The following is a 25626-nucleotide window of genomic DNA, read 5'->3' as shown; positions in this document are numbered from 1 at the left end:
TATAGTAAAATTTGTAGCTGTTCTGGATAAAAATTTTTTTCCGTGTTATACTAATAATATAATAATTCTTATACTAATTAATTTTTTAGTCATTTACTATATAGTCATTAACAGTACTAATTTAAAAAAGAAATTACTTTGAATATTATTTTCAAGTTAACTAATTCAAATTCAATGAAAAAGACGGTTTTAGTTACTTAAAATTATGGGAATAAAATGCAAACTTTTTTTTCTCTAATGTTACGAGAGAAAAAAAGGAAAAGTTTGCTGTTAAATAAAAAATATGATCTATATTTAGATCTAGTCATTCTTCGCTACTTTAACGACTCGTTTGAATTAGACTATAATTATTATATCCTATTTCGCGGCAGTGTTGCAAGAAATTAATTATTTATACAGTTATAAATAAACGTAATTCACATTAATCAACTTGTCTAATGAACAATTCTCATTTTCGTACAACTATTTTAGTAATTTTCTGCGCTAAATTCTCAATTTAGAAATAAAATGAAAACTAAATTATGTAACTCGATTTTCCTGAATTTATTTTGCCTTTGGAAACAAAAGGGAGGGGAAAATTATTAAATTAATATTGTTTATTGAAAATATTCCTAAAGTTGTATTCAAATGAATAAAACTTTATTTTTTGAATGCATAAATCTTATTATAATAATATTAGCAGCAAGTGTATTAATTATAATAATTTATTATAATATATATTTATTATAATAATTATTTAACTTTTTTGATTTATTTCAGAATTAGTATTTTTTGAAATTATTTATATTACAGTAATTTATTTTTATTTAACTCGAATAAATTTTATTTTCGTTTAAATAAGTTTTTTTCTGGTTGTACTGATTGCAAAAAAAAAAAATTTTAATAAAAATTAATTATAGTAAATTAAATGTAAAATTTATAAACTTAAATTTTACATTTAAAAACTTTACTAATAAATTTTTTCGACAGTGACGCAAAAATTATTCTAATAAAAATTCAATTTGAAGAAGATATAAATTTCGTTCATTTGAACGTTCAGAATTTTTTAGGATCATAAAAAAAATTTCCATATCGTAATTAATTTTTGTTTACTCTCAAAGTAGATTTCCTTTTATCAAATTTACAATTAGTATACGAAATTTAGAGTTTGGTAATAAAAAAATAAACAAAATAAGAATTTAATTCAATAATATAATATATAAAAATAATTGCAAAAAAATATATATAGGTATACAATTTAAAGGACTTTTTATTCAACTTACGTCTTTTTTTTCTTTTTTTTTTTTTTGAAAATGTGCTATTTTATAGTGTATACAAAACATATATATTCGTTATATATGGAATATATCTCTTTTTCATGCAAATTTCAGAGCACAGAACTCTCGTCTCACTTTACATGCTTGATAAACAATAAAAAAAGGAATGACAGAATTTTACTATAATTAAATTTTTTTTCTGCTAACAAACGGTATATATATCGGAAAAGATCCCAAGTTATTTTCTTTTTTTTTTAATTTAAAAAACTGTCATTTTTAATTGAAAAGTTTCTTTTCATTTTGTTTTTAAATAATAAGTTAAATAAAAATTGAAATAAGTGACAATAACTTTTTTCATCTTCATGAAAATTTGAGAATTTGAAAAGTTTCTATTTATGTATTTATAAATTTTTATTTATAAATTTCTATTTATTATTTTTATTTATTATTTTTATTTATTATTTTTATTTATTATTTTTAAATAATTTATTATTTAAATATTTTAATTAATATTTATTATTTATTAATAAATAAATAATAATAATAATAATAATAATAATTATTAATATAATAATTATTAATAATAATAATTTAATATTTATTTTATTAATATTTTTATTTTAATTTATTATTTTTTATTTTTTTTATTTTATTATTTTTATTTATTATTTTTATTTATTATTTTTATTTATTTATTATTTTTAATTATTATTTTTATTTATTATTTTTTTATGCTTTAAATAAATATATAAATAATTCTAAAAAAACAGAAGAAGAAAAAATAAAGTTTTTTCTTCTATTAGAGATATATATCGATGTCTTGTAAGAGAAAATTTAGTTTTTTCTTTTGGTAATAAAAAAAAGAAAATGAAAATGTTTTTCTTTACGTCTCATAGGAAATTAGTGCTCTAATATAGCAATAGAAAGTTTTGATGAAAGAGGTGAAGTTCGACACCCCCGCCTTTTACTCTTCGTGAAAAATATCTAATAATGGACTTTTTTTATTTTTCTATTTTTCTATTTTTTATTTATTTATTATCGACGGGCTTAAACAAATAAAAAGCAATTTTTTTTTGTTTATTTTTCTCTTTTTTTATTTAATTATTTATTGTTATCTTCTGACTCACAAAAATAAAAAAACGACTGTTTTATATTTATTTTTCTGCTCTTTTTATAATGTTTATTTTATTTAATTATTTGTTCTCGCAACAGGTTTACAAAAAGAATTCACATTTTTTATTTATTTTCCTGCTTTTCTTGTATTATTTTATTTATTTAATTAATTATTTGTTATCAAGGTTTAAAAAAATAAAAATCGACTTTTTTATTTATTTTTCTGCTGTTTAATATAATTTTCTTATTTAATTAGATATTATTAGCATATTACGGGCTTACAGAAATAAAAACGTCCGTTTTATTTATTTTTCTGTTTTGATCGTTTTTTATTTATTTAATTATTTATTATCAACAGATTTGCAAAAATAAAAATCTCTTTTTTTTAGTTTTTTATTATGCTTATTTTATTTATTTATTACCAACGGGCTTATAATAATAAAAAAAAAACCTCTTTTTATTTATTTTCATTTTTTATTTTGCTTTTCTTTTATTTTTATTATTGATCCACAAGTTTTGAACGTTCAAATGAGCGAAATATTTTTTAATAATCGTATTTTCAAAAATTACTGATTCGAATAAAAATTAAAAAATTTTAATTTTAAATGTGAAAACTTTATAATTAATTTTTTTATAGTGGCGCAAAATTATTGTAATAAAAATTTAATTTAAAGAAAAAATACATAAATATCGTTCATTTGAACGTTCAGAATTTTAGGACCATTTTTTATTCCTATAAAATTGAATGTAAATAAATGAAAAATAAGTAAGTAATATAAATAATAAATAAATGTGCAAAATAAATAATAAATAAATCCTTTTAAGTATAAATATTAATTTATCATCATTCGCGATTGTAATTTTTCCGTGAATTTTTCACAAGCTGTAAAAAACTATAATGATATTTAATTCAATTAATTTTCATTCAGGCGATTATTTACCATTTTGAAAGAAAAAGTTTATGCAAGGATTTAAACAATAGGTTAGACACGGTCATAAAAATATCATTAGCGTACGTGACTCCATACATTTTGAGTCAGTCTCGCGTAATTATATTCCATACAGTTAAATATAGGTTTGGTATACGTGAAATATCAGGTGACACCAAATTTCATTTTCCGAAAATTTTCTGACACCCATGACTAATAAATTTTTTTATTTTTTATTTATACAGTTATTATTATTAGCCTATTGGGAAAAAATATTTTAAAAAATGATATTTAAATTTATGATTAAATTAAATGGAATTAAAAAATAATTAAATAACCATTTACGTATGTATAACTAAAAGAGTCGTGATAAACGATTCGTTTACCCTGCTCAAAAAACTAAGTGGTGAATTTAAATTTAAGAAAATTGAAATTTTATGTACACTGCTCCTTGAAAACTTTTTTAATTAACTTGGTCCCCTTGCTTTTTTTTATCTTTATTTATTCACTTTCCTTTAAAATGTCAAGTCAATTTTAATAGGCCAAATTAGCTTTCTTTTGATCAACTTTTATTTTTTCCTCAATTTTTTCATTATAACGTTCCTTCTTTTTCTTCTTCTTTTTTCTTTGGTTTTGTCTTTACTCGACGATTCTCCAATAATAAATGGTTACTTTTTTTTCTCATCATCCAAATTATAATCTGTCTTGTTAAACGCAAAAAGTTTATTTTACCTAATTACTTTTTCTTTTCTTCGAGAAAAATGTTTACAATATTTTTTCATTTTTTTCCGTATTATATTGAATAAAAAATTAAATACAAACATTTTACATTTGTAAATTAATTTTTCTTATCATTATAATTTTTTTTCTTATCATTGTATAACGCAAACAGTTTATTTTTTACCTAATTACTTTTTTCTTTTCTTCGAGAAATGTTAGAATATTTTTCCATTTTTCTCGTATATTAAATAAAAAATTAAATATAAACATTTTATTTGTAAATTAATTTTTCTTATCATTATAATGCAAAAAAGCTTATTTTGCCCAATATTCTTTTTTGCTTTCTTCGAGAAATATTAGAATATTTTTCGTATTTTAAATAAAAAATTAAATATAAACATTTTATTTTGTAAATTAACATTAAAGAATTTAAATTCAAACTCAGTTTATAGGTTCAGGTTTAAAATTATTAGTTTGTTGAAAATGAGTTAAAATTAAAAGATGACTAAATAGCACGCTGTGAATTTGATTTATTTCAATCAGTCATAATTTGAATGACAATCAGTTAAAATTTCAGCTGACCTACTAAAACTAAATCCGAGTAATTTGTTTTACAAAAATAAACCATATATTTTAATTTCATTTGGCAATTATTTTCGAAAATTTTATTATTGATAAACTCGATGACAAATATTGAATTCCGGATATTGTCGTATTTCGTACTAATTTATTAAATTCGATATCAATATATATTAATTAATTAAATTATATTCATGTTTTTTCACTAAGTAAATTTCGCATTTATTATTTATAAATAATTTTTATTTTAATGTTTGGTTTATCGATTCGTTTATTTGTTTTGTTTTTCGTGTTAATTAATATTAATTAATTAATTAAAAATTTAATAATGTTTCACTAACCAAATTTGGATTTAATTAATTGTTTCCTTATTATCGAATATTTATATTTTTTTTTTTGTTAATAATGGATTTTTTTTATTATTAATTATTAATATTTAATATTTTTTATGTTTATCAAATAATTCTTCATTGGTAATTAAAAATTATTATTTGTGAGTAAATTAAATTGTATAATTACATAAATTATTAGTTTCAATATTTTTTTAGTTCATTTTTTTCTAGTTGAATTTAAACATTTATAAAATTATTTGGTATAAAATTGATTTGAATAAAAATAATTTGGTTCAAGTAAATATTCTACTGGAATTTGTTTAAATGTTTAACTTTAAATATCCAAAATTAGGAAGTGTAAAGTTGAAAGAACGTGTGAAATGATGATTCGCATATAAAGGAAAAGATGTGGAAAGCAAATTCGTTTCTGGACCATTAGGCTCAAGAAAAAATAAATATTTTCTTTATAATATATTATATTTAAATAGCTAACCGTTTAATATGAAATCAAATTTTTTCAGGTCATTGAATCGAAATTTCAATGAAAAAACGTTTAATTATTTTTTGTTTTTCACATATAAATCTTGTAAGTCAACTTTAACTATTTTCTTATTCTTTTTCTTCTTCTTCTTCACTTTTCAATTTAACTTTAATTCTTTAGTCAAACTTTACTGTACATTCAATAAACTGAAATAAATTTCTCACTGCAAATTTAAAAAAGAAAAATAGTTTCCTGATAAAAACAATTTTTTTTTGCTATTTTTTTGGAAATTGACTGTTTTTCTATTTTTATAAACTATTTACTATTTTAATAGTAAATTTGAAATTACTATTATATTTAATAGTAGATTTAAAATTAAAAAATAATCCAATTTAAACGATTCATTTATAAATTTTGATTGAAAATAAAAAAATTGAATTTTGATTCAAAATAAAAAAAAGAAATTGTGTTTATTACATAAAAAAAAACGTTGGCGAAGTTTATAATCAACGATTAAAGGGGAAAAAATATTTTTCATCTAGAAATTAATTATAAATTTTTCCTTTTTGCTTTTTTAACAGAAAACTACAGTAAAAAATTTCTTTAGATGAAAATTAAAAAAAATATTTATGAAAAAATAACGTAGGCAAAATTTACAACGTTCATAAATCCATTAACGTTATTTTCCTTTAAAAGAAAAAAATATTTTTCATTTAGAAAACAGTAAAAAAATTAGTATGTATAAATTCTTCTTATTTATTTATTTTTTTTTTGCATAAAGCTTTAAAGAATTAAATTTTTCTGTTTTATACAAAGTTTTAAAGAACTAAATTATTTTTCTTTTTAATAGTTGATCCAAAAAACTCTTGTAAAGAATTTAAAAAAAAAATCTATGAGAAAACAATGTAAGCGAGTTCACAACGTTTATAATCAATGTTTAAAAACGTTGGAAAAAAAGTATTTTTCATCTAGAAATCAAATATTTTTTATTAAGAAAGAAAAAATAATTTTTTTTACAAAACTAAATTTTTAATAGTTGAGCAGAAAAAAAAATTTGTGTGAAAAATTGTTGTCAAGCAAAAATTTATAAAAACATTCATAAAACATGACAATTTGATGCATTCCTTATGTAAGTTTACTTACAAACTATTTTTTTTTCTTATTGAATCGTTGATCATAGAATAAAAGTTACGTGAACTTTGAGAAAAATAAAAATTGAATAAAAAAAAAAAAAATAAAAGATCGAAAATATTCAATACATTGTATTGAAAACGATATATTCAATTTTAAGTATAGAAGAAATTGACAATTGAAAACTAAATTGCATAAGAACATGTAAAAAAATATGTAAAATCATAGAGAAAAATGAAAAGTAAATAGGATTTAAAAAAAAATTGATTTTATTTCTATACTTTTTTTTCAATATGCACTGTGTGTCGGTGATATGATTTTTCGTACCTACACATAAAAGAATAAATTGTCCGTAGAGTTCACAATAGACATTTTTTTTTTTGCACAAATTTTTTGTCAAAGAAAACTGATTGGAAACAAGGACATATTGTATATTGATCCTTCGCTGTAAAGTGAAGTCAAATTTTTTGTTTGTTTCTTTGTTGGCAATAAAAAAAAAACCCACCACCATATTAAGAAGAACGACATTAACAGGTGTCCAAAGATTTCTTGCATCTTTAATAATGACAACAATGACCAGTAAGTTGAGAAAAAATCCAAAAAATCCAATAATAGCGAGCAATACACCTGCTACAATATATTCAGTTTTAATTGATTGTTCATCGGACAACAAAACTTTTGGATTTGTATTGTTGCTTAAGGACATTGCTCTATTAGGGAACAAATTTTTTTTTTTTTTTCTAAATTTTACGCGCACCTTTTTTTATTATTTGTTTTTGTTTGGAGAGGGAGGGGGGAATTTCAGTCACGATTTGTAATAAATGTTTATATCTCACATTTGAGATGAAATTTGGAGGAAGAGGGAAACTTGTACGCGGCATTAACCGTAGCTTAATGACAGAATTTTCAATGTTGCTGGAGCTTATATACAGCACGTGCTAGACAACCCCTTCCTGGTGGGCTTTTAGAGAGAGATAGCCTCTTTTAAAAACAGCATGCGCAAATTCAACTCCCCGTTATATATAAGGTATCAATTGTGTATATAGTTTATTAATTGTTTTATTAATTGTGTATATATTTATTGTAATATTACACTTTGTTACAAATATTACAAGAAAAATTTTTTTTAATTCAAAAATAAATAATGTCGAATAAAAAAAAATCTAAACTAAATATATTTTTTTTAAAAATTGAAAAAAAAATTTAATTCAACGTAATTTGTATTGAATCAAACTTTTTGTCTATTTTAATCTAAATTATTATGTTTAATTCGATACGATATATACAGGAAAAAAAATTTATTTCAATTTTCATTCAGTTAATTGAAAATTATTTGAAAAATATTTATTTGTTTCAGCTAATTTTTATTTGGATACTAAAAAATTTATATTTCATTCAAATGACTTGAATTATTCGAATTAGATTGATTTGAAACAAATAAATTTTAATTGGATCAGAGAAATAATTAATTCAATGTAATAAATATTAATTTATTTAATACTAATATCTTTGAGATGCTAAACAAAATTCAATTTTCTTTTACCCTGATTTCAAGATAAAATTTTGACTTTTTCCCTGACCTTAAAAAATATTCTTATTCACTCTAAAAATTATTGGATATTAAAAAAAAATTGTTCTATTATATAATTACGAATTTCTTTTACTTTAATAAAATTCTTTATATATAACAATTCGATTATTTTTAAAAAATTTAATAAAGTTCTTTATATCAATTCGATTATTTTCAAAGAAATTTAATAAAATTGTTAGCACGAGTTGCAATTATTAACGAATACAATTTTCATTGAATTAGTCGAAAAAATTTGCAAGAATTCAATTATTTTCATACATAAAATAAAATTCTTCACATTATTTTCTCAATATAATTTTAATAAAATTTCTTTTATAGTATAAAAATATTCGAAAACATGAATAAATTTTTTTTTAGATAAATATTTAATAATTATAATTTTTCCATAGGAATTAAAATTCTTCAAAAGATTGAAATTCAACAAATCATAAAAATATTATATTTTATTATAAAACATGAAGTTTATCGATCACTCTGAGTCTTCGACTCGGAATGAGCGATTTCTTCATGTTTTATTTTTTATTTTCTAAAAGTTTTTTTTTTCTAATAATAAGGTGAATTTCTAAAAAAAAACTTTTTTCTGATAAAGTTTTTCTAATTTTCTTTTTTCTAATAAAAGGTCATTTTGTAAAAATTTATTTCTCTAATAAAGGTAATTTAAAAAAAAACTTCTAACAATATTCAATTTTTGTAATGACTTTTTTGTAATGTATATATGATTAAAAAATTACATTTTTAAAAAATTTTTCATTCTTTAAAAACAATACTTGAGATTTCGTTAAAAAATTTCAATAAAAAAATAGAAATTATGCAAATTTTGTAACAAAATTTTTAAATAATCTCGTTGAAAATCGTAATTAACAATGTAGAAATTGTAGAAATTTTTTTCCTAAAGAGATTTAAAATTTTTTAAAACAAATGTTTTATAAATATATATCAATTTTGGAAATTTTTGTATAAAAATGATGCAAATTATTGTTTCTTTGTTTCAAAGAAGAACAGAATTTTGTTAAAAAATTTTGTTTAGAAATAGGAATTTTGCAAAATTTTTTCTTCTTTTTCGAAAAGAAATTAAAAAATCATAATTTTGTCAACAGAATTGTGATAAAACAAAAAAAAATATTCAAAATAATTTCTATTTCCTAATATTAACTTTTTAACAATTTTCTAACTTTTATCAAAATTGTAAAATTTCACAAATTTCAGGAAAATAAATATTAGAAAACATACATAGGGTAGAGTGGGGTAAAAAAGCCATGGTGTAAAAAAGCCATTTGAGTTTTATTTAAAAACTATTAAGCCGATTTATCAGCTGTTTAGAATATAAATACTATTAGGTAATACGCAACTTTTGAATCTAGTTTGAATGTTGTACCTAGATTAATATTGTTTTTATTGTAATTTTAATTTTTTGTTGCTTTTTTGAAAACATTTTGGTGAACTTTTTAAACATATTACAGTCTGATTAAGTGAACGAATAATAAAAGTAAATGTTTGTACATAAGGAGAAAAGTATACCGAAAACGTATACAATGTTGATTTTTGGAAATTGAACTGAATTAACAATTTATTTTTGCTTTTTTTAATAACTGGTCTTGGGTGTAAAAAAGCCAGGGCAAAAAATCCATTGAATATTTTGTGAAATTCACTTGTTTTCTATTTAAACTAACCTTCTTATTTTACAAAATTTCTCGTGTTTATTTAATAAAATTAATTAAACACGACGAAAAAGTAGTTCAAAGTGCATTAAAAAAATAAACAATGAATAAACGGTTGCAACGAAATATATTATCTGTGGTGAAACTTAAAGAGAACTTCTAAGAAAGGTACGAAAAATTGGCAGTGCAAATCGAAAACAGGTAAATTTAATATAATTTTCAATTTTGCTTGCTAAAAACTCTTTCATAATTATTAAAATATTTTTGAAATAAGACTATTTGTCATATAAATAAAGGAAAACTATAAAAATACCTAAATTGATAACATGTTTTGCTAAAATCGTAAAGTGGCTTTTTCACCCCACCAGGTGGTGCAAAAAAGCCACTTACAGTGCTTTCGTAAAACTCTTATAACTTAGTCCTTTCATGAGATAAAAATTATTTTCGTCAAGAATTTTCAAGCTTAAAAACAAAACTTTCAATAACAATTGGAAATTTGAGAAAAAAATTTTAAATACAGATTTTACAGCATCAAAAGTAAAAATGTGGCTTTTTTACCCCACTCTACCCTAACTTTTTAAAAAAAACTTTAATTTTAAAAATCAAAACTTGTTAGAAAAACTTTTTTAAAAAAACAAATTTCATTGGAAATCGCTTTTTTTAAACAAAAAAGATTAAATAATAATAAATATTCTTTAGAAAAAGTGACCAGCTACCATTTTCTAGAATTTTTAACTATAAAATTCTTTCGTTTATAAATAAATTATTTTTAATAATTTTTGAAAAAAATTTTTCTAAACTTTCAAATTCATTTGTTGACGATTCAATTTTACGAAATTTCGATTATTCGGAAATTCTTATAATATAGGTATTAGAAAATAAAAAATTCAAATAATTTTTAAAAAATTAAATTAAACTTTTTCAAAAAAAAATTAATTGCACAGAATCCCTGTAAAAACTTTTATTATTTATGAAAATAATTAAATTATTGCAAAGAAATTTATAAAAAAAAGTTGTAAATAATTGAATTCCTGTGAAATTTTCATTATTTATGAAAATAATTAAATTGAAATTTTTTTTTCAAAATTTTATTAAAATAGTTAGATATTGAAAATCATTGAATTGAGTAAAATATTTGAAAATAATTGAAATTTATTAAAATAGGTATTGCAAATAATTGAATTGAGAAAAAATTTTGAAAAAAATTGAAATATTACCAAGAATTTTATTAAAATTTTTGAAAATAATTGAATTTTGGAGGAAGAATTTCAACTTTTATCAAAATTGTAAAATTTCAGGAAAATAAATAACAAATTTCATTGGAAATCGCTTTTTTAAACAAAAAAGATTAAATAATAATAAATATTTTTTTAGAAAAAGTGAACAGCTACCATTTTCTAGAAATTTTAACTATAAAATAAATTCTTCTATTTAAATCAATAATTATTTTTAATAGTTTTTGAAAAAGTTTTTTCAGAATTTTCAAATTCATTTGTTTGCGACTCAATTTTACGAAATTTCCATTATTCGAAAATTCTCATTATATATTAGAAAATAAAATATTCAAATAATTTTTTAAAAAATTCAATTAAACTTTTTTAAAAAAAATTAATTGTACAGAATCCCTGTAAAAAGTTTTATTATTTATGAAAATAATTGAATTATTGCGAAGAAATTTATAAAAAAAAAGTTGTATGTAAATAATTGAATTCCTGTGAAATTTTTATTATTTATGAAAATAGTTAAATGTTTGCGTAGAATTTTATGAAAATTGTTTTAAATAATTGAATTTTTTTTGGAAAATTTTATTAAAATAGTTAGATATTGAAAATCATTGAATTCAGAGAAATTTTTGAAAATAATTGAAATTTTAAAAATAGGTAGTTATTGAAAATCATTGAATTGAGAAAAATTTTTTGAAAATAATTAAAATATTGCCAAGAATTTTATTAAAATTTTTGAAAATAATTGAATTTTGAAGGAAAAATTTCATCATTAAATTTATAAAGATACATGAAATTTTGAAGAGAATTAAAAAAAATTGTTGAACATAATTGAATTTCTGGGAATAATTTATTATTTTTATGATTATGATTTTCTTGGACCAGTAAATATTTACTTTTAGTTCAAATAAATTTTATATATAATTTATTTAATTGATAGTAGACATGTAAACCATTTTATTGATTCAAATAATTTTTTTTTCATTCAAAGAAATTTTTTTGCTACATATATTTTCATTGTTATTTGGACCTTTTTCGTACATATATACGATAATTAAATACATATGTATAAATACTTTGATGAATAGCGTACAAAATGTATTCGCATAAAAAGCATTCAACACTTTGTTTAAATTATATGAATGTTTTTATTATGGAAATAATTTAAAAAATTTATTTACAACACATATGTACATATATGTATGGAAAAAGAAATTCAGTAAAATTATGGAAGCGGAAGAAATATTTCAAATTTTTACAAATAAAGATAAATAAAATTTTCTCTTTCCCTATAGAGTGGAAAAAATTTCCAATACAATTTCCGCTTTTGTAAAATGTATAAAAAATAAATTTAGCTTTTATATATAAAGAAGCTGTTCATTTTCATTACGTTCTAAGTGATTGATGAAATTTGCATTAGCTAAATTTTTTTTTAAACTTTTTGGGTATTGTGCTACCATGATCATATAGTTTATAAATGACTGATGTGTTTATTTTCTAAGCATAAAAAAATTTATAAATTTTTATTTATAAATAATAATAATAATAATAATAATAAATTTAATAATAATAATAATAATAATAATAATAATAATAATAATAATAATAATAATAATAATAATAAACAGCTTTTAATTTGTTTGTTCGTTTCTTATTAATTTATTTTGTGATTTAATCATTATTGTAATAATAATAATTATAATAATAATAATAATAATTATTTATTTTTATTTTTATTCCAATTATTATTATTTATATGCGTTAAAAATAATAATTGAAATAAAATAATAATATTATTATTAATAACCAAATATTATTATATTTATTTTTGTTTTTTCATTTTTTATGAATTTTTTCTTTTATCGGAATAAAATTTTTTTTGTCTTTGATGGATTTTTTTTAATTGGAAATCTAGTTTTTTTTATTAAAATAAAAGTATTTTTCTTCCATTTATTGAGTAGAAAATCATTTCATTAACTTTGAAAAGTTTAAAAAATATATAACTATTTTTTTCGGAAATGAATGCATTTAATTTAATTTTTTTTAAATTTTCGCATATATTTCTATATGTGTTGAATTTTTTTTTTTTTTTGCAATATAACTTCATACTTAGAAATACAAACATATATGTTCCCTCAGCTATTTAAATCACACGATAACAAGAAATGAGATTATGTCTCTTTTATATGACTTGGAGATTTCAAAAGGGGTTTACACATAGAAAAAAGTTTAGCAAAGTTTACATATTTACATGTGCAAATATCATTAAATTCTGAAATATTTCTCTTCGGGTTGAAATGCAAAACTGCAATCATATATACATATATACATATATATAGTGAAGAAAAGGGTGAAAATAAGTCAACATTTTTCCACTTTATTTTTTTAATCAAATTTTCAATTTATTTTAAATTTGAAAATTCATTTCTCATGCAAAACATTTAATTTAATAAGTGGTGTGTATATATTTAGTAATTTCTTTTCGCTCAATGTGTTTCTAAATAAAAAAAAGTATAAAATTAAATAATAACGATAAATTAAATTTATTTATACAATGGAATAAAAATTTATTTGATTACTTCTGTACATTATCAAATAAATATTTAGTACTTGAATTAAATAATTTTTATTTGAATAAAATTTTTATTTAAATTTAAATCAGTATTTGAATTGAATTAAATCAAAACAAATCAATTGAAATTATTCGTTCAATTAAAATTTGATTCTGAATTTATTTTAATAAATAAAAATTATTTGATTCAAGTAAACTTTGATTCTGAATTTATTTGAATCGATAAAAATTATCTGCTTCAAATAAAATTTTATTCTGAATTTATTTGAATAGATAAAAATTATCTGATTCAAATAACATTTTATTCTGAATTTGTTTGAGTAAATAAAAATTATTTGATTGAAATAAAATTTGATTTTCTATTTATTTGAAGAAATAAAAATTATTTGATTCTAGTACTAAATATTTATTTGCCAATAGAGAAGTAATCGGTTAGTTGAATCAAATAACTTTTTTTTCAGTGTTAATTTTAATAATAAAGTTCGAAAAAAAATTCTAAATTGAAAATAAATAAAAAATTAATTAAAAATTAAAAATTTTATACATACGTATAAAAATAGTAAAAAATGATTAATTACAATATTTTAGAGCATAAGAGTTTTTCATACTTGAAAAACTTTATTATGGAAGTTTTATTCGTTCCCTATTCTTTTTACTCTGCGATATCAAACGGAGAGGTAACAATAAGGGTATTTCTGGAGATAAATTTTTTGAAAATCTTCAATTTCCTATAATGAGTATAAAACATGTTACAGAGCGAATAAAAGTTTCCACTTCTCCTTTATTTGTTTAGTAAATTAGACAAGCTTGCAATTAAATTTTAACTTTTAAACTTAATTTATATATTTAATTAATGTTCAAAATTTTCACACTTATGCGAACTTTGAGCTTTCACCATTTATATAATATTTAAAATTATATTCTGTAACAACATTTAAATAAATTTAAAAATAGTTTTTATTACAAAACAAATATTTTAACAAGTTTTAAGTTTTTAATTATTTTTAATTTGAAAAGTTTAAATATTAAAATAAATTTGAAACAAAAATTTAAAAACTTTTTCATTCTTCGGATCATATATTATTTTTATTTCTCAACTGAGCTTTCGATCTACGAGATCTTTTTCTTATCGTTTTTAACATCTTTTCACTAATTACGAATTGACTGATTAACACTTTTAACATCTTTGATTAAAGCAAAAAAAATTTTTTAAGTTTAAAAAACAACAAAATTTTTTTTTAATAACATTTTCAATTTTTCTTTACCATATTAATCATATATTAATTACTTACATCAAGGAAGAACGTGAACTTTACAAAAGTAATTGCAGATTTCAATTTATTTATTTTCTAGAATTATTAATAAAAATTTTGCTCTTTATCGATAGGTAATTATTTTTAATAATAATTTTTGAAAAAGTTCATTGAGAATTCAATTATTCAAAGAAAAGAAGAAAGTTATCCTAAAATAACACTAAAATCCGCACTTTTGAATTTCATTTTAATAAATTTCAAACAATTTCAAATTTGAATAAAAATTTTTTAAACAACAAACTTTTTAAGAATTTTAAATTTTAGTTATTTTAAATAAATTTAATTTTATATTCTGTAAAGTAAATTTTTGAAAAACTTTGATTCAGATTTTTTAAAATGTAGTTCAATTATTTTCGAATATTTAAATATTTAATTGAAAAATTTTCGAATTATCAAAATATCATAATAAGATTTAGTGGAAAACAATTAAGTATTATACTGAAATTTCCTTTCTTTTAATAATCCAAATTCTCAAACAACTTTCTCAAAATTACTAAAAATAATTTGCTATAAAATAAAATTGATTATTAATTTTAAATAAAAATAATAAAAATAATTTATTTAAAATTTAATGATTTCAGACGTTGGCAGAATAAATGATTGGCGGAACGACGATTATTGTGAGTAATAATAATATTAATATTAATAATAATAATTAATAGTCAAACTTTTGTCATGAAAATTTGAGCTGTAAAACAATTATGGAATCAAAAAGCCCAAACTTCACATGAAATTATTAAAATTGATTGAATTTGTTTTAATAATTCAGTTAACTTAAATTTTTATTCAGTTTAATTTAATTTATTAGAAAAAAAAAATTGAACTGAATTAATTTCAAGTATAAGAGTGAATTTGAAACAAAACAATAAAATAGAGTAATTTAAAATTGAAAATTACTCTAAAAAGAATTTCAAATTAGTTAAAAACTATGTAGTGGAAAATTTACTTAATTTATAGAAGTTTGTAGTCAAATGAAAAGGGACTAATTAAAAAGTTTAAAAGAACATTGACGATGTTAAAGGAATTCGAAAATTATGTATAATAGTTGGAAACATCTCCTTTTCATTGAAAAAGTTGAGACATTCCGTGAATTTCTTCGTGAAAATAAAACTTACCTTTATAAGACGAGATAATTTGCAACATGCCTGGAATACACATTAAACGGACGAATATGGATTGGCTCAGTTAATCATTTCTCTCGCGATTTAGTGCAGTAATGGTCTCGCTGGAAACGAGAGCGAGAGAAAGAGAGAGAGAGAGAGAAACTTGAGTCTTTATCCAAAAATGATTGGTGCAGGGACATTGAAATGAATTTAAAAAAAAAGAAAAAAAAACAAGAAAAACAAAAATTACTTGGTAACTCCCAAGTGATTTTGTCACTTGATTAAATTTTTCAAATTATCCACATATACATTTATATTCAAAGAATAAGAAAACCTTATTCTCCACAGGAAATGTCTTTCTCTTTTATATTTTAATGAAAATTTAAATTTCTCTACTATCATATATTGGACGAAAAATAACAACTTTAATCTTAAAAATATATATTCATTTTCTTTAAAACACTAGAGGAAATTGTTAAATATGGAAAAGAAGTTTTTTTCTCCAATTTGAACCAAAATACAAAATTTAACCAAAATATCTTATTAATTATAATATTTATTCCCTACTATTTTTTACTTTTTTATTTCTCTTTTTTCAAAAATTATTTATTACATCCTCTCATAATTATCAACTATATAATAATCTTTGTATTTTCTTTCCTGTCTGTTTCGGTAATTTTCATCTGTTACACCTAATTTTGTTAATTTTACCATTTTTGGTAAAAAAAAAATTTTTTTTTTTTGGTCGCTGAAAATTATATTCGTTTAATTATTTGAATTTTATTCAAAATTAAAATTTTATTATTTGTAAAAATAATTGATTGTTTGCTAACAATTTTATTAAACTTTTCAAGAATAATTGAATTCTTCAGAGGAAATTAATTAAAATTTTTGAAAATAAATTGAAAACTTTCGGAGGAATTTCATTAAAATTATTAAAAATAATTGACATTTAAAGAAGAATTTTAATAATTAGGAAAAATAATTGAATACTTGCGAAGAATTTTATGTGAATATAATGAAATTCTTGAGAAGTAATTTAATAAAATTTACGAGAATATTTGAATTTTTTCGAGGTATTTTATTATTTATGAAAATATTTGAATTCTTAGAAACATCTATTAAAATTTTTAAAAAATAATTCCATTGTTTAGAAGAATTTTATTGCAATGTTTGGAAATAATGTAATTTCTTCGAATAAATTTGTATTATTTTTTACTAAGAAATTAATTCCCACAGAGAAGTTTTGATTATTTATGAAAATAAATGAATTCTCACGAGAAATTTATTTAATATTGTTTTGAAAAAATATTTACAAATTTTTGTTTGAAAATAATAATTGAATTCTTGAGAAGAAATTCATTAGAATTTTTTAGAATAATTGAGTTGTTTCGAGGGATATTAAAAAAGTTTTTGAAAATTATAAATTCTCTTGAGAAATTTAATTCAAAAGACTGAAAAATAAATAAATTTTTTCGAAGAATTTTTTATTATGTATAAAAATAATTTTATCCCTGGGAAGAATATTATTACATTTTTTAGTATCTGTAATAATTGAATTCTTTCGAGTAATTGTATACCTATTAAAAATTAAAAATAATGATTAATTAGTGAAGAAGAGAATTTTTTGAATTTAAAAAATTATTTAAAAATAGAAGTTAATATATTTGAAAATAAAAAATTTAATAATTTTTGACGAGAATAATTGATTTTTCAGTGAGATGCTTATGTGAGCAACAATAATGAGTTGTATAACTTTTAATAAATTGGTTTCTTTCTATAATAGGCAGTGCACTATAATAGAATTCTTTAAACTTGAAGTTAACAGACTTGAAAACTAAAAGTAAAAGAAAAAAAAGAAAATAATAAAAAATAATGTATACAAGTAGATTGATTTAAGAAAAACTTAAGAACTTTGTTCCTTTCTTTCTGCTTGAAGAAACTTCATAACGTGGTAAAAGTGAAATGAATATATATCGCATCTCATTCTGTTTTCTCCTTCTGATTTTATCGTTTTCAAGAGCGATTCAAGTTTGACTTCAAAAAAAAGAAATAAATAAATAAATAAATAAAAATTTATCACTTTCATTCGCTAATGAAATTAATATTTTTATTTTAATAAAATAAATAAATATATTTCTCTTCTTAATATATCTCTCAATAATTTATCTTTATTTTTACTTTTTGCTCTTCACTTTTACTCTCAAGTTAATATAAATTATCATTTGCTTCATACTTTCATTCTCTTTAAATTTTATTTTGTATGTTCATTACTTTCTTTAACATTTAATCTCGTAAATTTTAATTTCAGAAGTGGAAATGTTATCAAAAGTCAAGAAATATACCTAATTCTCAATTATTTTTTGAATTTTCTTTTCTTTCATTTTGAAGATTTTATATTACACAAAAGTTCCACAAAATGAAAAGAGCGCAGAGAATTAAATGAAAGAGAAAACGTAAAAGAAAAATACACGAAAATTTGAGAAACAAAATGAAAGGAAAATCAAATTATTAAAGAATTGAGAAAAAAGAATTTTAATTAATTCAAAAAATTTTAATTTTACTTAATATTAATCTAATTTTCAATTAATTTTAAAGAAATTGTGCAAAATACAAAATTTTTTACTTTTCAATGTAAACTTCAATTTTTGAATAATTTCAAATTCAAAATTTTAAAACTTCTCTTATTAAGTGCATAATTAATTAATTATTAATGTTTATTATTTTCAAAAATTTTAATAAAATTCTTCGTAAGAATTCAATTATTATTTTTATAAATAATAAAATTCTTCTCAGGAATTTAATTATTTTCAATACAATTTCAATAAAATTCAATAATCAAATTTTTAATTATAATTATTAATCACAGACACGATTTATTATAAAAAGTTGAAAAAATTGTTTGTTTTATTCAATTGTTTTTTCAAAATTTTTAATTTAAATGATTAAAAAACTACTTTATTTGAATAAAAATTCGAGGAAATTCTTCAAAAGAATTTAATTATGATTTTCGAATTTTTTTTTAAAATGTTCACAAGAAATCAATTATTTTTATAAATAATAAAAATTATTGAATTATTGAATTCAATGATTTTCAATGCATTAATTTTAAAATTGTAAACATTTTAAAATAAAAATTATTCTAAAAAAAATTAGGAAACAAAAAAGCTAACAACAAATAACTTTAAAAAATGTCAAACAAATTTACCGGAATACAATGATTGTTATTAATAATAAATATTTTTCTTTTAATACCAGGAATTTTCTTTGAAAATGCATAAAAAAAAATATTCAATAATTTTTACTTTTACTCCAATTACTTTTCACATGTTTTTTAATATCAAGGCTATTATTATTGAATATACATTTGACGTTACAATATTCTTTTCTCTGAAAAAATTATTTTCAAAAACCTTTATAAACTAGAGAGCTTTTAGAGAAAAATAAAGAGAGAGAGAGAGAATAAAAAAAAGTAAAGCCTTTTTAAATAATAGAAAAGTCAATTTTAAATAACAAAGATAATAATAATCCGTTTAAATGTACTAATGGAATAAAGAGATCATGTAGTATGAGCTTAACTTCTGGAATTAATTGAAAATAGACATGAAAAAAAGTCAATGAAAAGAGTGTTATGTAAAATACCTTTTCTTTTAAATTGAAAGCGTATAATTCGGTTTTTTAAAATTCCAAGAAGAAAAAAACCATTGGAAAAATAGAACATTTTTCTACATAAATGCTTTTTTTTACAAAAATGAATCATTATTTTAGTTTTTAGTTTTACAAAAGTTTTATTTTATTAAGTTCTTTAAATTGAATGCTTCATTTAGTGGATTTTAATCAAAGGAAAAACTATTTCAATAAATCGCTTCTTGTTAATAGAGAGAATGTAAAAAAAATTATTAAAGTAATATTTGTTTTTTTAATTTTATTATTAAAAATAATAATAAGAAAACTTTTGTATTAATTTTACCTTTTAAATATTATGAACTTTAGGCATAATTAAATAACGAATTTCATGTTTGATGAATAGAATTATTTTTAATAAAAGATTACAATATATTTTGTCTACGAAAAATTTTGTAATTTCAAAAAATAATTCAATTTTATTAAAATGTTTGAAAATAAATTAATTCTTTCAAGGAATTTAATTAAAATTGTACTGAAAATAATTGAATTCTTCTAAAGAATTTTCTTATTTTTGAATATAATTGATTATTTGTAAATAATTTAATTTTTATAAGTAATTTTAGTAAAATATTTGAAAATAATTAAATTCTTTTGGAGAATATTAGTATATTTTAAAAAAATAAAATAATTGATTTCTGTCGAGAAATTTTAATAAAATTGTAGTGAAAATAATTGAATTCCTACAAAAATTTGTAATATTTATGAAAATAATTGTTTTATTATTTATAAAAATAATTTAATTCTTGCCAATAATTTTATAAAACTTATTTGGAAAATAATTGAATTGTTTTAAAGAATTTTATGAAATTTTTCAAAATGACTAAATTCTTTGGAGAAATTCAATTAAAATTGAATTCTTTTAAAAAATTTTATCAAAATTTTTGATAATAATTGAATTCTATCGAAAACTTTTATTAAAATTGTATGAAAAATAATTGAATTTTCTCGGAAAATTTTTATTAAAATTGTATGAAAAATAATTGAATTTTCTCGAATAATTTTTGGAATTATTTAAACTCTTTTGTGATAATTAAATAAAAATATTGTACTAAAAATAATAGAATTTTATAACAATTTTTCAAAATAATTGAATTATTTCGAATAATTTTAATAGAAATTTTTAAAAATAAATAAATTCTTTTCAGAAATTTTATTAAAATTGTACTGAAAATAATTGAATTCCTGCGAAAAATGTTTATTATTTATGAAATTAATTACATTTTTGCGAAATTTTCTATCAAACTTTTTGAAAATAATCGAATTCCAGAAAAGAATTTGATTATTTTTCAAAATAATTTAATTTCTGCGAAGAATTTTACTAAAATTTTTGTAAGTAAGAAATAATAATTAATTAGTTGAGAAGTAATTTTTTTTTAATTTTAAATCTGAAATAATTCAAAAATAAATTGAATTTGGTATTCAAAAATAAAAAAGTTCGTCTTTTGCATAATAAAAAATTTATTATCGCCTCTCAAGGGCGTAACATTTTCTTTATAGTAAGAGTGGCAAAGACGATAGTTAAGAAAAATTATTGATGCCTAGAATTTTCATATATAATTTTTACCTTTTCTAAAGTTCATGAATAATTTCAAAAGTAGATCAAGTGACTTTTTCTCTAGAAATATGTATATGTACATATTCAATTTTCTGGAGCTGAAGTTTTGAATAATTTATTGAAATAGTTGTTATCATTTGACAAGGTTAAAACATTTTTAAACAAACGAACAAAAATTTTGCAAGGAAGATGATAATAATAAAAAGAGAAAATCGATGAGCTTCCTCAGAGAGGTAAAAGAAAATTCTCTTTTTTCCCTCGGCGAATTGATGTTAAATTTTTTTTTATAAATTATAAATCAGAAGAAAAACTTTTTTTCCTCGCTAAAACTTGCTAATAATAATTTTTTTTTTAATAATTATTTTAAAAAAGAAATTATGCCAGGAAATGAAATATTATCTCCGTGATATATAAACGAGACGAATTTATTCGATTTTCTTATCAATAATATAGACGTTTTATTTTGAACAATCAAACATTTTATACAAAACAAAAATATTTTTTGTATAAAATGAGAGCAAAATAATTTATATAAAAAAAAATGATTATCGATTTTTACCAATTTTTTATCTGTCACTTCACATGTCCTCAGTGTCACTATCAGAATCATCAGCCATCGCTTGACGTGCCTTGGTTTCTGCCTCTGTTTTTATATCCAAAGGAACTCGTTCGTGTTTTCCATTGGTGTGAACACCAACCCAGCTCATTTCGAGTTCAAATTGTTTGTCTTTGAGTTCATCGTGCACAAGATAAATTATTCGCGCCGCTTCCTTCACAAGTTCTTTGCAAGTCATGTCAGACAATTTCAATTTTTCTATCTCTGTTTTTGCCGATTGTTTCGCTTTACCTGACAATAAAGAAAAATACATTTTTCCTTTAGTATTCATAATAATTATTCTGTTAAATTGAGACGAAATTGAACGAAATTTACTGATTTCTTCTTTAAATTATGTTCTTATTGCTATAATTTTGCGTCAGTTTAGAAAAATATTAATTATAAAGTTATTATTTCCGAAATGATAATAAAATTAAAAACTTAAATTTAAAATTTTTAATTTTTATTGCATTCGGTAATTTACGAAAATACTTTTAAAAACTAATCCGTTCATTTGAAAGTTCGAAACTTGTGGATTATCAAAATTATAATTTCAAACCTCGGATCGACTGTAAGGCTCAAAAAAGTCGCTTAAGTCGACTAAAAATACAAAAAAGTCTTTTATTTAATTCAGTATTGCCACAAAAATTTTATTTCGTATTTCCCTAGCTTTCACTCATTTCTAAATTCAATTGTTCAAAACTTGAACAATTTTCTGTTAAATGATAAATTTAACGAAGTATTTAAATATTTATTTAAATACTTTTTATTTGTTTTTCCACGAGAAACAAAATTTTAAAAATTTCAATTTAAACCTTCTGAATTATGAATTAATATTTAATAATTAATATTTTAATTTTAATAATTAATATTTATTAATTAATATTTTACCTTCTGAATTCTTTCAAAAATTATAACAAAGAATTCCTTAGAATTCATTTTTTTACATATTTTAAGATAATTTTTGATAGATAATAATTTTCCAATTATTTACAATTGAAAAATTCCCACATAATTAAAATTTAGTGAAATCTTATAAAAATAATTGAATTTTTGAAAAATAAGATTGAAAAACATTCTCTTTTCTACAATTATAAATACAAATACAGTCTTATAACAATTTAAAACATAAGATTAGAAATTGTACTGAAAAATATAAATAAATTATTATGAAACTTAAAAAAAATTATTTTCAAATATTAATTTTAATTTTTTAATAATTAAAGATTTAAGATTTTAAAAGAATACAATTAACTAATTTAAAATTTTATAAAATTGTTCACAAAAATTCAATTACTTTAAAAAATTGTAATCAAATTTTGAAAGAATTTTAATTATAAATATGAACATGATTTATATTGTAATAATAAAATATGTAATGAAAATTTGAAATAATTTTAAAAGAATTGAAATCAAAATTTGTCAAAAAAAAATAAATTCTACAGAATTTCTTTTTAAATCAATTTTTATTAGAAAATTCTACGAGAATAGTAATAATTGAATTATTTTGATGAATTTTCATATTTTTAAAAATAATTACATTTTTTAAGAAATTCAATTAAAATTGTATTAAAAATTTTTGAAATTCTCCAATTACTTTTATTATTTATGAAAATAATTGAATTTCTGTAAAAAATTGTATTATTTATAAAAATAATGGAATTATTGCGAAGAAATTTTTTAAAATTTGTAAATAATTGAATTCCTATGAAATTTTCATTATTTCTGAAAATAATTAAATGTTCACGTAGACTTTTATCAAAACTTTTTTTAAATAATTGGATTCTTTTGGAAAATTTTATTAAAATAGTAGATATTAAAAATCATTGAATTGAGGGAATTTTTTGAAAATAATTAAAATTTTGTTGAGAATTTTATTAAAATTTTTGAAAATATTTGAATTTTGACAAAAATTTTAAAAAAATTTTGAACATAACTGAATTTTAGCGAAAAATTTTATTACATTTGAGAATAATTGAATTTCTGCAATCATTTACAATTTCTCTAAAATGTGATTTCTTTAGTGTTTTTTAATTAAAATTCTTCTATAAAGAAAATTCAAAAATTCTTAATTTTCTTTTGAATTCTAAAAGTCTAATGTTTTCCAATTTACTTTTAATAAAAATCCCTGAATTTTCTGATCTGTGGCAACCCTGCTAAAAGAATTTTTTGTATAATTTAAAAGAAACTAATTAATTTTTTGAAGAATTTTAATTAAAAAAAATTGTAATAAAATACTTGGAAAAAATCAATTATTTTCGATTAAATTTTACAAAATGTCACTTATTCAAAAATAATTTTTGAAAGATTTTAAAAATCTAAAGAAGTTGCATTTTATATTAAAAATGTGGTGTTTTGTTGCAATACTAGAAAAAAAAGTCGAAAAAGTAGCAATTTTTGAAAATAAGTCAAAATAAGTCGTCTTTTTTGAAAAATAGTCGAAGAAAAGTCTAAAATCCTTGGCCTATAATTTAAATATTTGAAAAAGAGTAATTGTTTTTTTTTTTTTTTTTGAAGGATTAAAAAGATTAAAAATTACCAACTGCACAGCCATAATATCCATATGACACTCCAGAAGGATCAATCATGTACATTGTAGGCCCGTTTGTTTCGAATGCACATAAGATAACGGAGCATCCATAGGGACGTACTGCTGAATAGAGTGTATAAGCGTGCATGTACATTGAAACACGTTCATTTAAATACTTGAGAGGTATTCCGATTCCATATTGTGCACGATAACTGGCTGCTTCAGACCTTGCAGTTTCGACAATTTGTCGCGCGTCAGAAATCAATCCAGAGACCGCCATTCCAACATGTTTGTCTATATTGAATATCCGCTTATTAGCTCCCGTTTCATAGAGCTTAGATGTAATGAGTTTTTCGACGGCAAAAACCACTCCATCTTTTCCTCGTAAGCCGATTACGGTTCTGAAATTGGTTAAAAAGACGCACTAAACTTTAATATAGTTCTTAATTAAAAAGTCCCATCAAAGACGCAAGTACAAGATTATCGTTAATAATAAAGAAAAAAGAAGTTTTCTATTTGTTAAATGTCATATTTAAGAAATGGAGTTTTTCACTCCTTTGTCGTTTGGAGTAAAACTTTTAGTAAATTTCAATTAAAACCGTAATTGAAGCGAAGACAGAAATATGTATAGCTTAGCGAAGATGAAATTAAATACAGAAAATTCCAAGAATACATTTAAAAAACAAAAAATAGATTTTGACATTTGGAAAAAATCATATTCAGGTATTTATTTAATTTTTCACGAAAATTGTAAATTTTACGCCCAAAAATTTAAAAAAAAATACAATTTAAGATCTATTTTTTGTAGCGAACACAAAAAAAGCTGACATCACTCCTCTTGATGCAGATATATTTTTTTCAAATTTCACTTTCAAAGAAAAAAAGTCCAAACTAAAAATTATAACAAATAAACTTACCCGCTGTTTTCCACGGCTTTTTGGGCATATTCTACTTGGAAAACTCTGCCATCAGGTGAAAATTGAGACGCAGAGAGATCGTACTGAAAATAAAAGTGAGGTTAGAATGAGCTTTCTTGTTGTTTGGAAAATAGAGGAAATGCATTTTTGAAAGTTTAATAAAATTCTAATTACCCCGGTTCCAATGGAACTCATATTTGTATTTTAATTGTCAAAAATTTATTAAAATTTAGTGAAAAATATAATTGTTTACTAGCCTATCCGGCGTGAATAGGCGGAAATTAAACCATCAAAACTCAATTGTCAGAATGGAGGTCACGTGGTTTAAGAAAGTATTCTGA

At 20.1% G+C, this 25626-nt stretch overlaps 2 protein-coding genes across 4 annotated transcripts in view; both read right to left on the bottom strand.

The window, feature by feature from the left end:
- The window catches only part of LOC122501230 (green-sensitive opsin-like), a 51001-nt gene extending 43507 nt beyond the window's left edge, over positions 1-7494 (bottom strand). Inside the window, exon 1 of one of the 3 annotated variants that reach the window (XM_043610541.1) lies at positions 7299-7494. In XM_043610541.1, coding sequence (XP_043466476.1) covers positions 7299-7422 — 124 coding nt within the window. In that variant the 5' untranslated portion in view covers positions 7423-7494. Of the gene's footprint in view, positions 1-7046 lie in introns of all 3 variants that reach the window. The other 2 variants (XM_043610542.1, XM_043610540.1) reach the window with 2 other exon arrangements.
- A 14158-nt stretch (positions 7495-21652) lies between these two features.
- On the bottom strand, positions 21653-25618 carry LOC122501228 (proteasome subunit alpha type-3). The gene is made up of 4 exons (XM_043610537.1): positions 25460-25618; positions 25286-25368; positions 24378-24769; positions 21653-22090 (listed from the first exon to the last, which is right to left on the bottom strand). The coding sequence occupies exons 1-4, from the start codon at positions 25478-25480 to the stop codon at positions 21822-21824; spliced, it is 765 nt and encodes a 254-aa protein (XP_043466472.1). The 5' UTR covers positions 25481-25618; the 3' UTR covers positions 21653-21821.
- Between the last annotated feature and the right edge of the window lie 8 nt (positions 25619-25626).

Source organism: Leptopilina heterotoma, unplaced genomic scaffold (assembly GCF_015476425.1).
Source record: "Leptopilina heterotoma isolate Lh14 unplaced genomic scaffold, ASM1547642v1 Lhet_206, whole genome shotgun sequence".
In the NCBI taxonomy this organism is placed as follows: domain Eukaryota; kingdom Metazoa; phylum Arthropoda; class Insecta; order Hymenoptera; family Figitidae; genus Leptopilina; species Leptopilina heterotoma.
This window is presented reverse-complemented; position numbering and strand designations above follow the sequence as displayed.

Excerpts from the sequence above, each read along its gene's own strand:
- LOC122501228 (XM_043610537.1), bottom strand. The coding sequence starts at position 25,480 with ATGAGTTCCATTGGAACCGGG. Across the intron at positions 25,369-25,459 it reads TGAGTTCCATTGGAACCGGG|TACGATCTCTCTGCGTCTCA; the intron begins GTAATTAGAATT and ends TTTTATTTTCAG. Across the intron at positions 24,770-25,285 it reads AAAGCCGTGGAAAACAGCGG|AACCGTAATCGGCTTACGAG; the intron begins GTAAGTTTATTT and ends AACCAATTTCAG.